At 34.6% G+C, this 19,552-nt stretch overlaps 1 protein-coding gene across 1 annotated transcript; it reads right to left on the bottom strand.

The window, feature by feature from the left end:
• Positions 1 to 1,109: 1,109 nt before the first annotated feature.
• Positions 1,110 to 3,944, bottom strand: LOC130629825 (biogenesis of lysosome-related organelles complex 1 subunit 2-like). The gene is made up of 5 exons (XM_057443186.1): positions 3,748 to 3,944; positions 2,874 to 2,934; positions 2,009 to 2,019; positions 1,229 to 1,283; positions 1,110 to 1,178 (listed from the first exon to the last, which is right to left on the bottom strand). The coding sequence occupies exons 1-5, from the start codon at positions 3,942 to 3,944 to the stop codon at positions 1,110 to 1,112; spliced, it is 393 nt and encodes a 130-aa protein (XP_057299169.1).
• Between the last annotated feature and the right edge of the window lie 15,608 nt (positions 3,945 to 19,552).

Genomic DNA, 19,552 nt, shown 5'->3' with positions numbered 1-19,552 from the left:
TAACTTGGTAAACTATGTTGAATTTTTTAAATGTCTGATATACTTTTTTCCCTGGTGTACTTGGCATGGCAAAAAGCAAGTATAAATTTTAGCAGATTTCGTTAGACGCCTTTGATTTTGTTCGACATTTTGCATTTTAATTTAATTTTATTTTTTGTTGCAACTGCTTATATTTTCAATGTTTTGGTTTCAACGGGTATAGATATAAATTAATACAGACTGTGAGCAATCTCGATCCCAGGACTTTTTCTCTCTTTTTTCTGTCCCGTTATAAAAAAGAGACAAAGGGTTGAGGTTGGATTGTAAGTTTTAAAAATTCACATTACCATGCTGTATGTTTTTGTTTGGTATCCCTTAGATGCATTTCATGGAGACACTCAGTGGATTCTTCCACGGGACTTCGGCTAGTATATAATAATACAGAGACTGTGTCTGTCCGTAACAGGCAAAGTAGATATCGTCATTTTCCTTTGATGTCGCCGAAAATCTTATGTCTAATATGTTAACTTTTCTGACGGTACGGCGCGACGTCAGTAACACTACTTTAACGTCAATATCCTATATTAAATTAATGAAGCCATTACAGTGCACCTAAAACTTTGAGGCCAAATAACTTGGAAACGAGGTGGTGGCGTCAATGAGTTTTCACCGCGTAGGTAACTAGGGAGCACCTGGGACCAATTTGGGTAATTTTTTAAAACCTAACTCCCCAATCCGTTTTGGAATGGATGGGTTGATGACGTCATCAAAAAACCTTTAAACCTTGATATCTCTGCAACCGTTTGTCAAAAGTACATGATCTTATACATTTTCTTGATCAGCGTTTCAAGATCTATGCGATAAAAGGCAACAGGTATACAAATTTCTAAAAAACAAATTTCGGTCTTGGGGCCATTGCCGACGTCAGCAAAATTTTTAAACCCTTCCTTATATCTCATTAACCGCTCATATCGAAAGCACATAATCATATATATTTTCTTGATCAGCGCTTTAAGGTCTACACAATAAAGGCAACGTGAAAACAAAATTCTAAATTTTTAATGGATAGGTTGCTGACGTCATCAAAGTTTTTATCTTGCCTCAGTGGATTTTTCCACGGGGCTTATCGACTAGTAATAATATAATTCACTAGCACTACTTTTTTTAACACTCGAAGTCAAAATTCGAAACAGTCCTGTCTAAAAACAAACATTCTATTTAGAATAAAACTTTGTAAACAAAACATTACGATGTTCGCCAGGTACAGAATAATGTGTGCAGTTGAATGCATTGTTGTTTCTATCCTATGAAAATGTTTTTATCGATAAATGTATTGGAGTTAGATATATAATCATATCCAATGCTTCTTGTAACTTGTTTTTCGTGCTTGTTTACATTTTAAGCTACTATTTTTCTTGACTGCTAATATTGACCTGTCGTCAAGAGCGCTACGCCAATCAGAATGCCTAAAAACTCGTATTGCCAGCTTGAAAATCCAGACGGTTAACAGAGTCAAATGTTAACTATTTGACAATGGCCAATGTTTGGAAATTGACAAAAAACTGCCGTCGCCCTTTTTACCTGACTCTCAAACCAAAAACTTTCTAGAGAGCTTACATCTACTTAAATGCCGCTCTTTTTTATTGCATTTTTTAATCCCGAAACGTTTTATTGCAAAATGTTTTCTTTCTGGACATTCGCAAGAAATGATGTGAAGTAGTGGATCTGACCTTAGCAAATTTATATAATCACTACACGATAGCTAAAAATTGAACGAACGCAGTTTTTAATTTGATGCAGCTAGAAATAATTTATATATATTATTTTACCTTTATGGATACTGTTAGCATTTTGTTTACCTTAGTATGCGTTTGACATCGCTATTTCCTTCCCAAATATAGTACCAGTCCAATTACTGTAATGATCCGCTTAAGCGTCCAGCATTGAGCGCCCCGTCGAATAAGCGCCCATAAACAAAATCCTAAAATTTAAGATGCGCCCAGGGCGCTTGTTCGGATGATTACGGTACCTTGAATACCCCTAAAAGTATAATAATTAAAAAAAAAGAAAGAAGGTATTATGTAAAAAACCTTAACAAAATATCATAAATAAATTAAACTTAAGGATACGGCTTCAAAAGGTTTTAATTTATGTGCTACGAAATGGTTTTCATGTAAAGTCGTCTCCTAAATAATGCAGCCTGGAAAAGTCCAGTTATAATAATAACAGCTGCGCAAGTAGAAATTGTAACATAACTATTCATAAGAAGCGAATTTCCAAAACGTTTGTGGGCATAACATACAGAAACCAGAAGAATTGGATAAATTAAACGAATAGATGAATTTCGTTGTTTACATTTTCAGCAGTAAGCTTTTTGGCATTTTCGTGGCAGGAAAAAACATGGGCGCGCTAGGTAAAGCAAAGTAATTATCAGTCTATTTCTTCACACAAAGGGATTCTTAGGACTTCAAATAAATGAGAACGCATCAACTCGATAATACTTTATAACTTTAACGACGTTTCCACAGAAAAGTCTCTTCACCATCCCCTGGAATCTTTTTTTCTGCCACGGAAATGCCAGAGTTAAAGAGCTTACCGCTGAAAGTAAACAAATAACGTCCGCTTAAATCTAGATCCAGGGAGATATTGGATCTCTAACAATACACTGCTGATGACTGCGCCATTTAAATGATTGTTTAAAATGGCTTTCGGTTGTCATAGCAACATCAAAATAACGAGGTAATCACTTTTATTACTGTGGAAAGTTTATCATTTTTTGAACATGATAGTTTAGTAGGCGACGTTTCGGGAGATCCTTCTCCCATCATCGGGCAAAGTAAAATGATGTTGAGCATTTATTAAATACATGCTCAACATCATTTGAACAGACATACCGAAATAATATCTTTAATAATCACTTTTAATTGATTAAAAAATGGATTCCCTGTTGTCTTTCTAATTAAATCTATACCGTTTTTATGTCATGACATGATGCGAAATATTACATGACCTGGGAATTTTATATTCCCTTAGAATTAACTAACTTGATTTCTAGACCTTCGTTGCAGAAAAAGTAAAAAGTGTGAAAAAGAAGTTTATAAAATATCCGCACGCATTCAGAATATCTTTATTTCGTGTGGCAGTAGTTGAGAGTTTTATTAGTAGTAGGTAAGTAAAAAGTTCTTTAAACCCTTAGAGTCTCATTAAAAGGGTTACATTGTCGTATCAGTGCAGTTTAATCTTGTTAAGCGTTTCTCTTGCTGCCTTCATTATGAGAGCGCTTTGTAAACGTAAGGGAAACCATTCCTACGGGTAATCTAACTTGCTGTTTTTATATATATCTTACACTTAAATGTTTATTACTGAACAAACTTGATCAAAAGAAATCATTTAGCAATGAAGCACAACTTTTATCAATATAATGAATATAATAGCAGGGATATTGTGCATGTATGCAAAAAAGTAAAATAATTGGTCAGTGAAACTTTATTAATAATCTTTGATAAGTATCGCGAAGTGATTGTTAATGCTGTTATCTTGCTTTGTTTTTACAACGTACAAGTTAACTTTAGTTAATAATTATTCTAATCAAATCTAAGGAGTAATGTTAAGCAATGTTCCGATTTTTAAAAACAGTGGTAGCGTTTTGTAGTAAAATATCACACTCGTATCATGTTCAAGTTAGTATGTGTAATCTGGATGGGCGTGTGGTACGTGTACAGGCGTGCGTGGGTGGGTATGCGTGCGTGTGTCTTATGTATGTTTTACGTAGAAAAGACTTTAATTTTTTTATGAGTATCGTTGTAATCGTCGTTGTTGTCGCCGTCGTTGTTGTTGTTGTTTTCATAATTTTCATTGTTGTTGCCTCTGTTAGCGTCATCGTCGTCGTTGTTGTAGTGGTTTGTAATGTTGCCGTTGTTGTTTATGTCATTCGTCGCAGTTGCAAGAACATTTATTGTCGTCATTTTTAACGTCGTTGTCGTCGTTGTTACTGCTGTTGCTGTTGCATTCCGTCAACGCATATATAGTGTCGAAAATAAGAAAATGTTTGATAGAATTTCTTAGATATATTCCACCACACTTTAGATATACCTTCATCATTTTCCTCTATTTCTGTTGCACTTGTTAAAACCCATTCTGAATTCTAAAAAATGACTTACTCCGGCTTACTCTGAGTTACTCCAGATTCTGCTATGGAATCTATTTTAAAAAAAAGAAGGCACGTGCTTGCCATTGCAGAGATTAATTTACTGAGCTAAAGACAATCCCAACTTAATGCCCCCTTTCCATGCCGCGTATTATAATAAATGCCCAAATTTTAAGAATCGCCAAAACTCTAGCTTGTAACTTCCACGTGTGTTTTTATTTGTGTTTCCAGTTAAGTAACAATTAAGAAAAAAGCAAAATGCAACGAGCACGCTTCGTGTTGGTCGTAATACTCAACATAACAATGCTCATTTGCCTATTCGAACTTCTTATTTTCCATGAATATATATCTAAAAGAGCTCAAGAGTTATCACAAGTGTATAACATCACAGGGGAGAAAAATCAAGTAATTCGTATTTCGAAGCTGATACAGAAAGAAGTAAAAGTGGAGAGCCAGCAAGATTTGATGGATGAAGTGATAGATGAATTAAACGATGTTGTTTTCAGTGAAGGTAGCAAAGAACGTAACCAATTTCGGTATGATATGATGGAAAAAATTGACCAACGTATACAGTCGATTATAAAAAATACTTTAATTTCTCAACTAAAAGCAAGTAAGACAAAAATTTTAAAAACAGCAATGCAAGACAATGTGTTTATGGAGCCACCATTTTATCGGTCCAATTTATGCCGCTCAACATACAAGATCTTACCAAACGAGAAAGTCTTATCATACTCTATAGATAAAAGATACGATCACATTGCGCAAATAATTGCTGAATTGGCATACACGAAGGAAGCTAGTATGTTTTACAATGATTGGTCAATCAGAATATATTTTGACCAATCAGCATCATTACTTGATGAGAGCGTAATAAAAGCGTTAAGAAATCATCAAAAATTATATTTTTGTGATGTTTCAAATTTATCTGGTTACAAGACTATAGCCATTAATGTTAAAAGTTCAATTTGGAAAAATATCGCTCTTGCTGATACGACGGTAGATGTATTTTGCTCACGTGATATAAACGCACCAATAACGACACGAGAAGAATATGCTGTGGCATCATGGATGAATTCATCAAGAGTTCTACACGTCATGCGAGATCATTCATCCCATAATGCAGGTATCAACCCTGGGCTATGGTGTTACAAATCCAAGTTAAATCGCGATACTGCCTTCAATCATCTAAACAATATCTTGGAATCTGCGAAAATATTACCTAAAATGACAGAAGGTGAAATTTTAAATAAAGTTATCTGGGAGAAAGTGCTGGATAAAAAGCATTTTGTGATGCAGCATGACTCATTTCACTGTATGACATTTAGGTATTCTGTACCGTTCCCAACGCAACGGCAGGAAAACACAGAATATGTAGGCTCTTCCTCTGCAGAACGCATGTTGAAAAATATGGAAAAATGTCCGATTGCGTGTAGACCAAAAATGCATCAAGATTGGGAATATTGTTAAAAAAATTACTTATTTGCTAATTTATATTTTATTTATTTATGATTTTTTTTTCCGTTAGTGTACCTGTTCATCTTTGTTCTGTTAAACACATTTTTTTTATTCAAGCAACAAAAACTTTTAAATCAAGTCTCAACGTTGCTTAACTTTTTGTATTTTACAGGAGCAACTCTGTTGCGTACTTGTTGCTTGTTTACTATGTACACAAGAAGACAAAATTTACGTGCCTGCTTCTATCTGCTGAGTTAGCCTGGTGCAAAAATCCAAGATCTTGCTAGCTTATCACATGACAATTTACAACCAGGGATTGAATGATGACATTTAGCTATAACCTTTGGTGAATGTCACCAGCACTTTTGTTGTTAAAATTTTAGTTAGCAAAGATCTTTTATTTGGTAAACGTTTTTAGCGATATTTGCCTAAACATATCTAAATTGTGTATTATTATGATAGAAGTTTGAAGAGCCGCCGCTTAGCAAATCAGCGCAGGTTAACTATACCGCAATTTTAGGTTGAGTACTACGTAAAATCACCCCCAAAACACAAAAACTGTTTTTAGGGAGTTTGTTCATAAACTACAGCTACAAACAGAAAAAACAATGTTGACTTGGAGTAAAGCATGTTGAACAGGCTAGCTTTTCATCACATCATCCATGTTTGTATCTAAAATATAACTAAAACATGGCATGACTAAAACACGTGATAAAAAAATTATATTTAAAGTATAGAATATGTAAATTATTCCTTAAGGAGAGTAAATAGTGTAATAACTCTAATAACCAACAACGCCTTTAAATAATAGGCTCGCCTGTATTATCGTTTAAGATATATCTGCCACCGTGCCCCTCCGGCAAAAAACAACAAATAGTTAACTGACCGAAATAGACATTGTAGTGCACTGATTTTCTATTTCGTACAAAGGATTTTTACTCCTATCTGTCGGCAAGAGACGTGTCCTGTAACAAAAAAAAAAAAAAACACGATATATGATATTTAAAGGCCGGCGAACCTGTGGATTTAAAATCCCTGCAGGACCCAATTTTTACCGGCTCTGTTTTTATAACGCTAGCGCGTCGTTGACCAACCAAAAGGCCCTATTTCAGAAAATAGCCAATCAGCAAGTTCTTGACGGCTCCGACATGTTGACTGACTTTGTTTACTTCTTTGTCTTCTAAAGGCAATCCTTTTGTTGTATTTTTTACATTTTAAGATCAATATATTGTCAGGATTTTTAGCCACGTATAAATCTTGAACTAACAAATTTTAAGATCTTGTCTGCGAATGTATACATTTTGAGGGAGCATTAAAATCCACCTAGCTAGCTAATATTATTATTTTTTACATTGGCACGACAGCTTTTTATCTTAGCCATTATTTCTATTTGTGTTATTTTTATCAATCTGATTTTTACCAAGCTGCAACTGGCGGCTATTTAGCTAGCTGTTAGCTACCTCTTGGTTGAAGGTGAAAGTAATACAGTTAGCTACAACAAAATTTATTATGTTAAAATGCAGTTTGGTAACTACACCTTTCATTACTGTCAATAATAATAATAATAATAATAATAATAATAATAATAATAATAATAATAATAATAATAATAATAATAATAATAATAATAATAATAATAATAATAATAATAATAATAATAATAATAATAATAATAATAATAAATATTTAAAGTGGCTAGCCCAGAAAATCACAAAAACCTATAGTTAGTGGATTGTTTCCACTGGGGGCCACTAGAACAAAAAAGAAACAAAAAATGATAAACCTTAGACTGCCTCAGCTCAATCAAACATAGTAACATTTATAATCTGTGAAAATTGAAAAGAAAAAGAATAAAAAACAAAAATTAAAAAGTTAAAAAGTGATCTCCATTAGAATTTGCCAAATACATTCGAGATGGAAGTCTTAAACGAAAGCAGACTTCCATCACAGGTCACTTGGTCTGGAAGATTATTCCACACTTTTGCAGCTCTAAATGGGAAGGCTTTTTTGCCAAATTCCGTGTTGACCAAGGGAAGTGTGAACCTGTTTTTTGAAGCTCCTCTTGTTTGATGATTATGACAGTTTTTTGTCAAAAGGAATTTTGAGCGCATGTAATCAGGAGCAATGTGATTCATGGCTTTGAAAACTAATATGGCATCGTTTTTGATGAGTAAATTATTCATTGAATATTCCCTCTCTTTCCCAAGAAAGGTACGGACACATTTTAATCGTTTTTCTAGTTTTCCCAATCTACCTTGGGTGGCACAAGCCCATGCCGAGGAGCAGTAGTGGAAATATGGCATGACAAGTGCATTAATTAAAAGGTTTTTTGTGTGAGGTGTTAAACAGGATGCAATGGTTCTAATTTTAGAATATTTAATTAGTATTTTTCTATTTATGTCATTAATGTGCTTTTCCCATTGCATTTTTTGATCAAATGTTACCCCAAGATATTTAACTTTTTCGCTCCTCTTCAAAGGAATACCCATATAGTTGATAGTTTTGTTCTCAACTTTTTTTAACTGGCTGTGGTTGCCGAAAAAGATTGTTTCAGTTTTGTCCGTATTAATAGTCATTTTGTTATTATTCAGCCAGAGGTCGACTTGCGAAAGTTCTAACTCGACCTGGGAGACAAGGGTATCCAAGTTTTTATGAGACGAAATAATTATTGTATCATCTGCATATAGATGGTGGTAGTTTGAATTGATGACAGATTTTAAGTCATCAATATACAAAAGAAAGAGCAGGGGCCCCAACACAGATCCCTGCGGCACCCCAAAAGCGTCTTCATGAAGCAGATCTGATCCTGTGTCGTTTACAAGAGTCAGCTGCATTCGGCCCGTTAAGTAGGACTCGAACCAGTCAAAGGCAGCATCTCTGATGCCAAAACACCATAGTTTTTTTAACAAAATTTTATGATCAACAGTGTCAAAAGCTTTTTTAAGGTCAATGAGCACAGCAGAAACAAAGTTATGTTGGTCGAGCTCAGTAAGAATAAAATCAGAGACATCGACTACTGCAGTTTCTGTGGAAAAGAGTTTTCGAAATCCGGACTGTCTGTCATTCAGGAAGTTGTGCTCAGAAATAAAATGAGACATTTGCTCATGCACTAACTTTTCAAAAATTTTCATAGGAATTGGCAAAATGGAGATAGGCCGATAATTAGTAGGATCTGTTTTATTGCCACTTTTAAAAATAGGCGAGACCCTTTTAGTCTTCCAACATTTAGGTACATAACCAGTAAATAAAGATTTGTTGAAAAGACTTGATAAATAAATACTTAAAACTGACGAACCTGCTTTTAGCAGTCGTGAACCAATTCCGTCCAAGCCTGTAGCTTTATTAAGTTTTAGTGAACTAATTATTTTTTCGACACTTTTGGTCTCAATACGAGCCCACCGAAAATCGTGTCCGCTAACAGGTGGATTAACATTAGTAGTGTCAGAAGAAAATTTAGAGGCTAGTTTGGCACCAACACTGACAAAAAATGAATTGAATGTGTTGGAAATTTCTTTTGGGTGAGAAGTTTCTGTACCATCGTTTTGGACTACTCGTTTTATCGAGGTAGTATTGCCTGACTTATCAGGAACCAGTTTTTATAGGGTTTTCCAAAGTTGTTTTGGCCGTTTTTGAAAGTCCTGCAAAACGTCATTATAGTACTCGTTTTTGAGTCGATTTTTGAGACCTATTACCTGGTTCCTTTTTTGTTTGAAAGCTTCCCAGTCTATGATGGATTTTGTTTTTGATGCTTTCCGTTTCAAGAAGTCTCTTTCTTTGATGGCTATTATTAATTCATCAGTGACCCATGCCTCAACACGGCCAGAAAATCTATGTGTTTTGAAAGGGGCATGTTTGTCAGCCACTGTTTTAACATTTTTATTCAGTTTCTCACATGCTTCATCAAGGTCATCATAATTATTAAAATATGACCAGTCTAAATTCCTGAGGTCCTTCAGAAAAGCCTCTTTACTGAAGTTCTTGTAGCTACGAACCTTGCATGTTTTAGGTTCAAATTTTGGCCTTTTGAATTTTCTGATCACATAAACTAAATTGTGATCACTGATGCCTAAATCCATGACACCAGTTTTAGAAATACAAGAACTGTTAGAAAGTATTAAGTCTATAAGAGTGCTACTATTTTCAGTAACACGAGTTGGCTCCGTAATATGTTGTTTTAGGAAAAGAGTGGAGCATAATTCCTTTATTTTGGAGGAAAGAGCATATTTTGAAAGCATGTTACAGTTAAAATCTCCCAAGATAAAAACTTCTTTTTCTTTTGGGAGCTTGTTAAAACACTGTTTAAAATGAGTACACAGGTTTTCGGTACTCTGCAAATCACTACCTCCAGGTGGCCTGTAAACCCCACACACGTAAATAGGTTTAGTTTTTTTCAGGCACACTTTCACCCATAGTGATTCAACATTTTCGAAGTAAAGGTGTTTCAAAAGGTGGCTATCCAAGTTTTCATTAACAAAAATTAGAACACCCCCACCTCGTCTATTCCGATCATTCCTATAACAAACATAGCCATCAATTTTAACGTCATTGTCAGTGATGGTGTCATCAATTTTGGTTTCACAGATGGAGAATACATCAAGTTTTGTTTGATGTAGCAGAAGTTTAACATAGTCTAGTTTGGATGACAGACCATTAGTGTTGAGATGGGCCATTTTTAAGCCCTTCCCATTTCTGATTGCCTCAAAATCAAAGTTTTCATCAATAGTAATATTGATGTTGTCCGGAATTTCGTCACCAAATGACTCCTCATTAGCAAAGGGCAAATTACGAGAAAAACAGGGACTGCAAACGAAAAACAGTTTATCTTCAGGAGTCTTCATAAATTGTTGATATTTTTTATCAGAAATACGCTCACATTTTTTATGAGCCCATAATCCACACTTGTCACAAGAAAGTGCTTTGTGTGTTTTTGCCACAGGTTTTAAGCATGAAGAACAGGGATACTTAACAGGACCTGGGTTGAGGCAGATGTCCCCTGACAAGAGGATTAAAAAATAGAAATACTTGTGCCTGCTTGGCTTAAGTTTTGATAAAGCCATTAATTTTAATTGGAGAGTGAGCTGGCTTTCAGAAACTCTATTGCAGGCATCAAGTGAAGAGATAGAAAAGAAACTCCTATCTAGTCGACTCATTTCGTTGTTGTTGGGTGAGCTACTTTTGAACGAAGGTTTTGTATTGCTCAAAAATACAACGAACACAAAAATCAGTTTTAGCGTAAATGTGGGGTTTCCTACCTGAGTAAAGTTATTTTTAAGTCGTAGAGAGATCATTCTACGGTTATGTGCTCTTCCAAAACTATGTTTGAAGGATCTAAGGCAAGCCCATTTCCTTACGATGTTACACAGAAGGAGCAGCAGGAACCCACAACACAGCAAAGCTACCATATTAGATGATAGATGGATAAAAAACTGACTGGGATAAAAACAATTTATTAACAAAAACAATAATTTAAAAACTTACAAAACAACAAATTAAAGAAATGAAAAGATATAAATGAAGTAAAAAAGGCAGTACAATATATAATAAATCAAAAAGGACTTAGCTGTCAAAGCAGGAGCTCTTCAAGCTTTAGTCTTCTTTTTTCTTTCTTCGACTTAGCGCGCCAAGACCGGAGCGTTTTAGATACGTCCGACCTCAACGAGAGCTAAGCACGGAATGATGTCAATGAATCAAGAAAACTTAGTCCGCAAAATTCCTGAGTGCTGTATGTGCCCTGGGGTTTTATATTCACATGCGCGACATGGGTTGTATGTACTACGCGCTCGGTCCGCTTGCACGATTTGTTTTTAAACTTTTACAGGGACATATACCGCAAAATAAAAAACTATCTTTGGGATCTCTCCTATGACGGGGTAACAATAGGTTGTAAACTGTGCTTTTTATATCAATTGTGGAAAGTTATTTTTTTTAAAAAATATTTTCTATCCAAAACACTATAATGCTGTGTACGCTTCACTCAATTTACGACATCCTGCATACTGTACTAACACTGTCTACCTGAATGTGTGACACAGTATACGGCTCTTATTAAGCTTTCCAGCGTGTGTTTAACGTCGGGTCACACAGTTACGTTGCATAGTTAGTTTGCATATATTTCGTGTCGATTAACCAATCAAAATGCGAGAAAAACTCATTCTTTTAACTACTTCCGTGCTTTTCGGATACACAAAAAAACACATAAATAATGAAGAATATGGAATGTATTTGGTGCAGATGCGAGATGCAAAAAAGAAGTGTCCTATAGGTTTAAATTTTTTAAATACACATGACATTTTCTTCTTACTTCTTTTAATATCGGAAGATCAGCGATCATGTTTATTTGCTATCCTATCCGATATGTCGTTTTCAGATGCGGCGGAGAGGCACCGACAGACTGAAGTGAACGTAAATCGTACTTTCCAAGCTCATTCAAATGTCCTAAAAAAGCTTCATATGACACCAGGCTGGGAAGAGTTGCAGCACTGGAGCCAACATTGGATGTTTTTTGTTAACAAGATTTTCACAGAGTAAGCGTGCAGGAGTTTTAGGAAGAACTTGATAGACTATGTTTAAGAGTTCCTAGTACATTTACCTACTCAAGCTTTGGCAATTAAATCACACTTCCATTATTGTTCAACATTTAATTGCGGTAGTAAAACCTTAATCGGGTGCACTGTACGATAACCCACTTCAAAATTCAGCGATTAAAACGCGCTTGTATTTGCCTAATATATGTGTTTTTTAAACTCACCTTAAACGATATTAATTTGTTTCTATTTACCTGTTCAGTATAGGTTATCATTTATGGAGTTGTATAATTTTTTGCTCATATCAGTAATAACCTAAAATGCGACTGACAAGTTATAGCTGCATTAAAGTCCAATTGAAAGCACAGTACGGTCGCCTCTTTGAATCGGTGACTAAAAAGCAAGGCCATAATGCTTAACACTCAAGACAATAATAAGCCAACAAACGAATTACATTCTCATTAAAAAAAAAAAAAAAATCAGTTAAAATATTCATGTCAGTTGCACGTAAAAGCGTAGATGCCACATGTTTTCTAGGCAAAGTAATCTCATGCAAGTGTTATGTTCTACTACCCGCTTTAATTATTCTAGCCACGTTAATGTTTTTGGAGCACCGATAAAGCTGCCAGCCATCCGCAAAAAGTTGAAGCACGTTTTCGTGAAAAGGAAGGAGATGCTGTTGTTTTGTTTTGCCAAAGGTTAAAGCTATGTTGGATCTTTCCTGCTACGGACACGTTTAAATTTATACCTTGCTTGATTTTCCATTTCTTGATTGTTTGCGCTACGAAGAATAAAACAAGGTTCATCAATCGATTTCTGGGGATCAAGAGAATAAATAAAAACTTACAAACGTTTTTATAACGTAGAATCTTGCTGGTGTAATGCTTATCATAAATTTTTTTCTTGGAACATTACATTGGTCAAGGAGTGTCCAGCTTTACCGCAGTTCAAACATATACGATATCTAATACGATATCAAACGTGATAATTTGAATTGCTCGTAAGATATTTTTAATGAAATGAGTACCGTTGATTTTTACTTTGTGAATTCGTTTGTAATCTTGAATATGGTGAGAACTACTTAATCCCCACTACTCCTGCTTCGAATAAGCAGTTTGTATAGCCTTATTAATTTTAGAACCGTTCCCAAACCATCTTTGCAATTTTCGAGTTAATTCGAGCTTACTGATTTTTCTCGTATCTGAATCTTTCTGTTCGTTAATAAAGTTCTCTGTTGTTTTCTTTGCGACTTCTTGTGCTGCCAAAAAAACGTTGTTGGTTTGTTGATTTATTTGTCCTTCTAACAACCTTTTAACTGCCGGACAGAGTCGCTGGGGTGGTGTAAAAACACTTTCTTGATTGGCTAAGGATGCTATAATTGACGTATTAAGACGATAAAAGTTGACGTAGTGGTTATACGCTGCCTCAACTGATCAAACCGAGAATATTATACACGTCTACACCCTTTTTTATATTCATATTCTTTTCTTCCCCTTCCCCGCCATTGGACCGACAATTTGGGTTAAGACCTAAAAAAGAAACTACGCTTCCAACTATTCTGTGAATGTCAGAAATGACGCGCCATATGATAAAGAATTGTAAATAACAGGGTGCCGATGTCAGCAGCGGGAACAAACAATTAGACGCGTGAAAAATTAAAATCAGCCGTAAAGATATGTTTGCAAGTTTTTGGATAGTTTAAAATGTTACCTGTTAATAGAGAAAGTTATACAGCGCAATAACATAACATGAAGTAATCCTTTGGACGCGAGGGAGGTCATCTTTGACCCCCCAGGAATAAATAAATATATACATAGATTCGGTTGTCGGATTTTTGTCAAATTTTGACTAAGAAGTCTTGAAGTAGCACGGAACTAAAAACTATCCAATGTGACTGGTTTAGAAGTATGAAAACATTAAGTATTTGCATTTGAAGTTTCAGAAACATAACAAATCTCAAAAATAAAACGGCTGATGAACAAGGTGAACCTAGTGGTCAAAGACGCTAGTAATGCTTCTAGATCCAAAAAAATTGACCTTACAAGAAGTTCTAAATGCTGTCTTGGACTCATCAAAAGAATCAAGTGATAATGAGAGTCACTGTGGAGATAGTCCTTTAGACGAAGACACTGACACTGACAGCAACTATCAAAATTTGGAGCAACAGACAGAGTTTACTGTTCTTCAATGTAAGTCGTTATTCTTTTGGCTATATCTGAGACTTATATACATTCAGTATTATTTAAATAATGTTATAAAGATGCTTTGCCTTTGCTTTTGTAGGCCGAACTTCGTCAGAATAACGGACAAATGAATGCCAACAGCGAAAGGGATAGTGAAATTGATAAATTTAAAAACAGCAGTACCAACAACTATGACCAATCAAACTGTTGCCCTGAAAATGAAAGTGATTTTGAAAGTACTAACGACATATGTGAATCTGGGTCAGGACGTGGGCGAGTACGAGTAAGTAGTCATAGAAAGAAACGCATGAGGGGGCAAGGGTAAGGGCGTTGGCGTTTGCGTGGGTGTGGTAAGGAGAATAATGAACAGCCAAGGAAAAGGAAACAGACGATAATCTCAATCGAAAGGACGTTTCAGAAGATACTGACTTTGCCAATACCTATGCCATCGTCCTTTTTTTTGAATATCTTGAGCCGAGTCGGCAAGCTTCATTACCAGAGACTCTTTTGAAATTTATCCAGTTATTTTTCCCTGAAGAAATATTTGTACGGCTTGCTGAACAACTAATTTATATTTTGAGAACTTAAAGGCAAACTCAAATGACAGTTGAAATTCAAGAACACTAACGATGCAGAGATCAAGGCACTTTTAGGCATCAGTCTTGCAATTGGTATAGGGAAACTACCATCCTATGGTGACTATTGGGCGTCAGGTGTTACCCGGATGTCATGTTTCTCCTCAATTATAATTCGTGACCGATTCGGTGAACTGTATTTTCATTTTGTTGACAACAGATCCACGTGGGATAAAGATGACCCAAACTTTCCAAACCTTTTCAGAATTGGCGGGTTGGAGGATAAACTTTTTCAATCCTTTTATAAGCATTATCACCGTGGAAAAAATCTAGTATTGATGAGGAGATTGGAATGAAAGGCAGGATCAGCTTTATCCAATACATGCCAAAAAAACCTAAGAAATTTGCCATCAGAATTTGGGCATGCTGTGACGTAGATTCTTCTTATTGCGAAAATTTCAAATATACACCGGAGCCTCCAACAACGGCGCAGAGCATGGATTGGTCAATAGGGTAGTGTTTGATATGATGGAAACCTACCTTGACAAGGTCTACCACCTTTATGTAGATAATTTCTTCTCTAGCCTAAAGCTGATTCAAGATCTGGAAGTCAGGAAAACTTACGCATGTGGAACGACTCAGGAAATTTCCAAAATTGTTCAAGGAAGCAGCATTTGACGTCGGGAATTCAGTTTACATGAGGACGGATAAAATTTTAACTGTTCACTGGAAAAATAAGAGAGATGTGTTTGTTATGTCTTTTCTCCATGGAAATCAAAAAGAAACTACCCAAAGACACAAGGGTGACATAAACAAACCGAGTATAATTCGAGACTAGTATATGAAGATACGTGGTGTCGACAAGTGTGATCAGCGATTATCGTATTATAGTCTAAATGAATTGGTGCAACCGTATTTGGATGAAAAATCGACCAATGATGTTGAGCAGAGAGGTCGCCCTTTTCAAAGTTTTGCTGTAGTTTCTAAAGTTCATGTGTACCATGCTACTAGATTTACTGGAAAACATTTAAAGAAAAACAAGATATCCTAAAAAAAGGTTTGTATGTGCGGATACAAAAAAATCCTAATTGCAAGCGTTCTGATAAATAATCATGTGCCTATTGTCCAAAATGCAATAAATATATTTGTGAGGACTGATTAACGTTGATCTTGATCAGTCAATTGCAACCGATAAAAATGCTGAAACAAAACCATCAGGCTTGAACATTCTTTACTTAACTACAAGTGATCAACATTTAGAAATTAACCCACCAAATACCACAAATTTAAACATGTTTTCTTTTCCAATATTATTTTTCAGAGGCAAACTGAATTATAATCGTCATATAGTTTCACGTGAAAGCGTCAATGCCAGCTGTTTTCAGGGAATAGAATTAAAAAAAAACTTCTCAAGTTTTAAATACACTCATCTTAATCCAGCAAAGTGTGTCATTGGATCTCCTATCTGCAACACAATTTCAGCAAAAGTTCAATTGCTCAAGAATAGCAGCTTTCTAGAATAATATATGCTAAAGAAGTTTATTTCACACAAAAAAATATATTCATCTTTTAAAATTCTCTTTGAAAGGGTTAAAGCTATTCTCTTGGGTGATGTTAAAAGTACGAGCATAAAAATTACCAATTACGTTGTTAAATTGCTTTTGAAGTAGTAAGACCAAATAAGTTTTCTTGTTTTCAATAGTTCTAATATCTTAAAAGCAAGTAAAAGTTTTTTCGAACCATGGTCCACCTTTTTCATCTATCAAGAATAACCCTTATCAACCTAAACACTAAACCCTTAAATAACATTTAAAGATGCCAGCATCAAGCATATTAAACGAGGTCGGAGTATTGGCGGAGCTTGCAAGAGCTACATGTTACAGAGTTCAATATTAGAAGTTATTGGCATAAGAATTTATAAGAATTTGGATTATTATTTGGGTTTGTGAACAGAACACAGAAAATGAAAGACATTTCCTGATAGAAACCGTATGCTTCATAGAAGAAGTAAGATTCGTGCAAAAGGAAGAATTCAATTATTATGTTAACAAATGCCTTATTTGATTTTTTAGCCAATAGGATTGTCAGAATTTGATATTCATGGCTTCCTGCCAGGTTTTCTCTCAAAGTTCTTCGAGTTCTAGGTCCGACAAGCCAAAGTTTCTTGCCCAAAACAGTCGGTTACCGTTCGTCTCTATATGTTTGAAGCTCCAAATCAATATTTTGCAAAACAGGATGTTTGCTGGTTTGGTCGATGAGACTTCTCAGGTAAAAAATGCTGTATCTTTTAAACCAGCTAGTTTGTTACTTAGCTATGTTAAAGTAATTTAAGTTGCGATTCTTCAGAGTGTTTAAAGCTCTTATTTAAGCTACGCAATTCCCTAGCATTTCTGCCCAACTATAAAACGGCCTTCCTTATATGTAGTTAGGGATCAAACCCATTACCTTTTTTCAAATATCAGGTGAGCAAGCGAATGACTTACAGTTTGGAAACCAAAACTGATATTAATACCCTAAAAAGTGCAGTAGTTTTTAGGAAAGTTTGACCGGTTTAAGCCACATTGGCATGTACGGACTATTGCATATAAAGTTTCACATAAAGAATGTAAAATATGTGTTTTCTTATATCTAACACGACCATCGTTAAAATGCAGCATTAGCAGCAGATCAGAATGGCAAACATTGACAGGCAAATCTGCGGTGCGTTTTTCCGATAAAAATTATTTAGCTATGCTTTTTGAAAAGGGCTGTGTACTTTTGTATTAAGATAACATATTCTTCATTAATCACCATTTTGTTTTAACGCGAATATTCAAAAAACATTTTTTTCAAATTTTAATCCTAAATCGAACATTTTTTCTTATATACACATTTTGGCCTATGGACTGTCACGTTGTGTTACAAGCAAAAAAAATTGCTCTAAAAAAACTGACATACGAGCTCAATTTGCATGTCATTGTGTCGTAACCTTACGTAGGTGGGGTCACTGAACATCCCTGATGTGCACAAAATCATACGTGAATGCAGCTTTAAAAAAGCATCAAGTATTTCCTCTATTATCCAGCTTCCCTGTTATTCCCACCTCAAGTAATCCTGCCTTTTTTGCCATGGATTGTAACAAATATTTCTGCCTTTTCAAAATTTTCATACATTATCTGTGAAAGAAATTTTTTTGGAACTTTTTTTTGCAGAACTTTAGGCCAAATCCGCAAAAATGTTCCACAGAAATTTTAGAAATCGGTCAAAAAAATTCTTCTGCAAAGTTTTCCATTTCAGCTATCCGCAACAATTCTACCACAAAATATTTTATTTCCTTATATTTTGATTTCTTTAGGATCTAAGTTATTGAGTTCCATGTTGCTCATTTGTAAATGCTCTAAATTTTGAACACTATATTAGACAAAATACTGATTTTGCCTCTGCTAAAATAACTGAACTTGAGGCATCCAAAAATTAATACCGCACTTTCGTTAAAATGTTGTCATCTGCACAAATATATTCTGCAAAATGAAGCATTTTTGTACCAATTATATAGTAAGTTTCAGGAAAATGTATTGTGCAAATAATTTGTACCCTTGGCAAGTTAGGCTCTTACAACAATTTTGAATGCATAAAGTTATGAAAGTAGTTGCACTGCTTATAGCCTGGAAAAGAATTGAAGTAAATCTATGTGTGTTTATACTTTTTATGCTTCATACTTCCATACATTGTAAAAACTTGCTGAGTTTTGTTAAAAACAATACTATACACTTAGGTTTTTTACCCAAAAATAATGCCACAAATCCAGCCTATATATTCTGCAATATTGGATTCCTGCTAAACCCACCTTTATTTTGCAGGTTAAAACACTAATCCAGTGGTGAAGTAATAATAGAGTAAATATGGTATTCTTGGTCACTGTTAAAAATAACATTTTAGGAATGCTTTTAGGCAGATTTAGAAACTTTCCAAAAAAATTATAATATTTATGAAACTGGCAAAATTTGTCTTTGCAAACTGTACACACAGGTATTGTTCTTGGAAAGACCAACATCACAAACATTTGGCGTTTCACATTATTGCCTGATTTTTTTTATCAAAGCTTCATAAAATGGTGAAAAATGTCATTTTACCTTGTATTTATATCTGTCATCTTTAAATATATAGGGCACAGAACAATATCACATTAAAGATTATTTCGAGCTCTTCATATATATATATGTTTTTTTAGTATTTTTCTTTTTTTTTAGGTCAGCCATAATCTATCACAGCCATCATCAGCATTTCCAAAAAATGTTGACAGAGTAAACTGCAAACATTAAATTGTGAAAAATGAACCATCATTAAAACTAATGTATATTTATATAATTTATTCTAGTCTTATTTTGGTTATTTAATAGTACTTACTTCACATTATTTTTCCGGAAACTCCACTTCTATGGATTTCTTTGTCAATTTACAGAATTTGTTTCATTAATTTTTTAGAGCTGTCCAGGTCGATCCCCAGTTTTTATACTTTTATAGAACTATATGTCAATCTGTGTAATTTTGTTATTTATTCAGATGTAATTAAATTTAAGTATATATAAATTGCGTTATTTTTAGCCCCAATTTAATAATTTTCAGACCAGGTTACTTTGACAACTGTTTTTTATAAGCGGTTAAGCCACATAGTTTTGCCGATCATTCAATCCTTTATCCTGTCTT

The sequence above is a fragment of the Hydractinia symbiolongicarpus genome, chromosome 2 (genome assembly GCF_029227915.1).
Source record: "Hydractinia symbiolongicarpus strain clone_291-10 chromosome 2, HSymV2.1, whole genome shotgun sequence".
NCBI classification, from domain to species: Eukaryota; Metazoa; Cnidaria; class Hydrozoa; order Anthoathecata; family Hydractiniidae; genus Hydractinia; species Hydractinia symbiolongicarpus.
The sequence above is the reverse complement of the archived record's forward strand: the minus strand, read 5'-3'. Positions and strand labels throughout refer to the sequence as shown.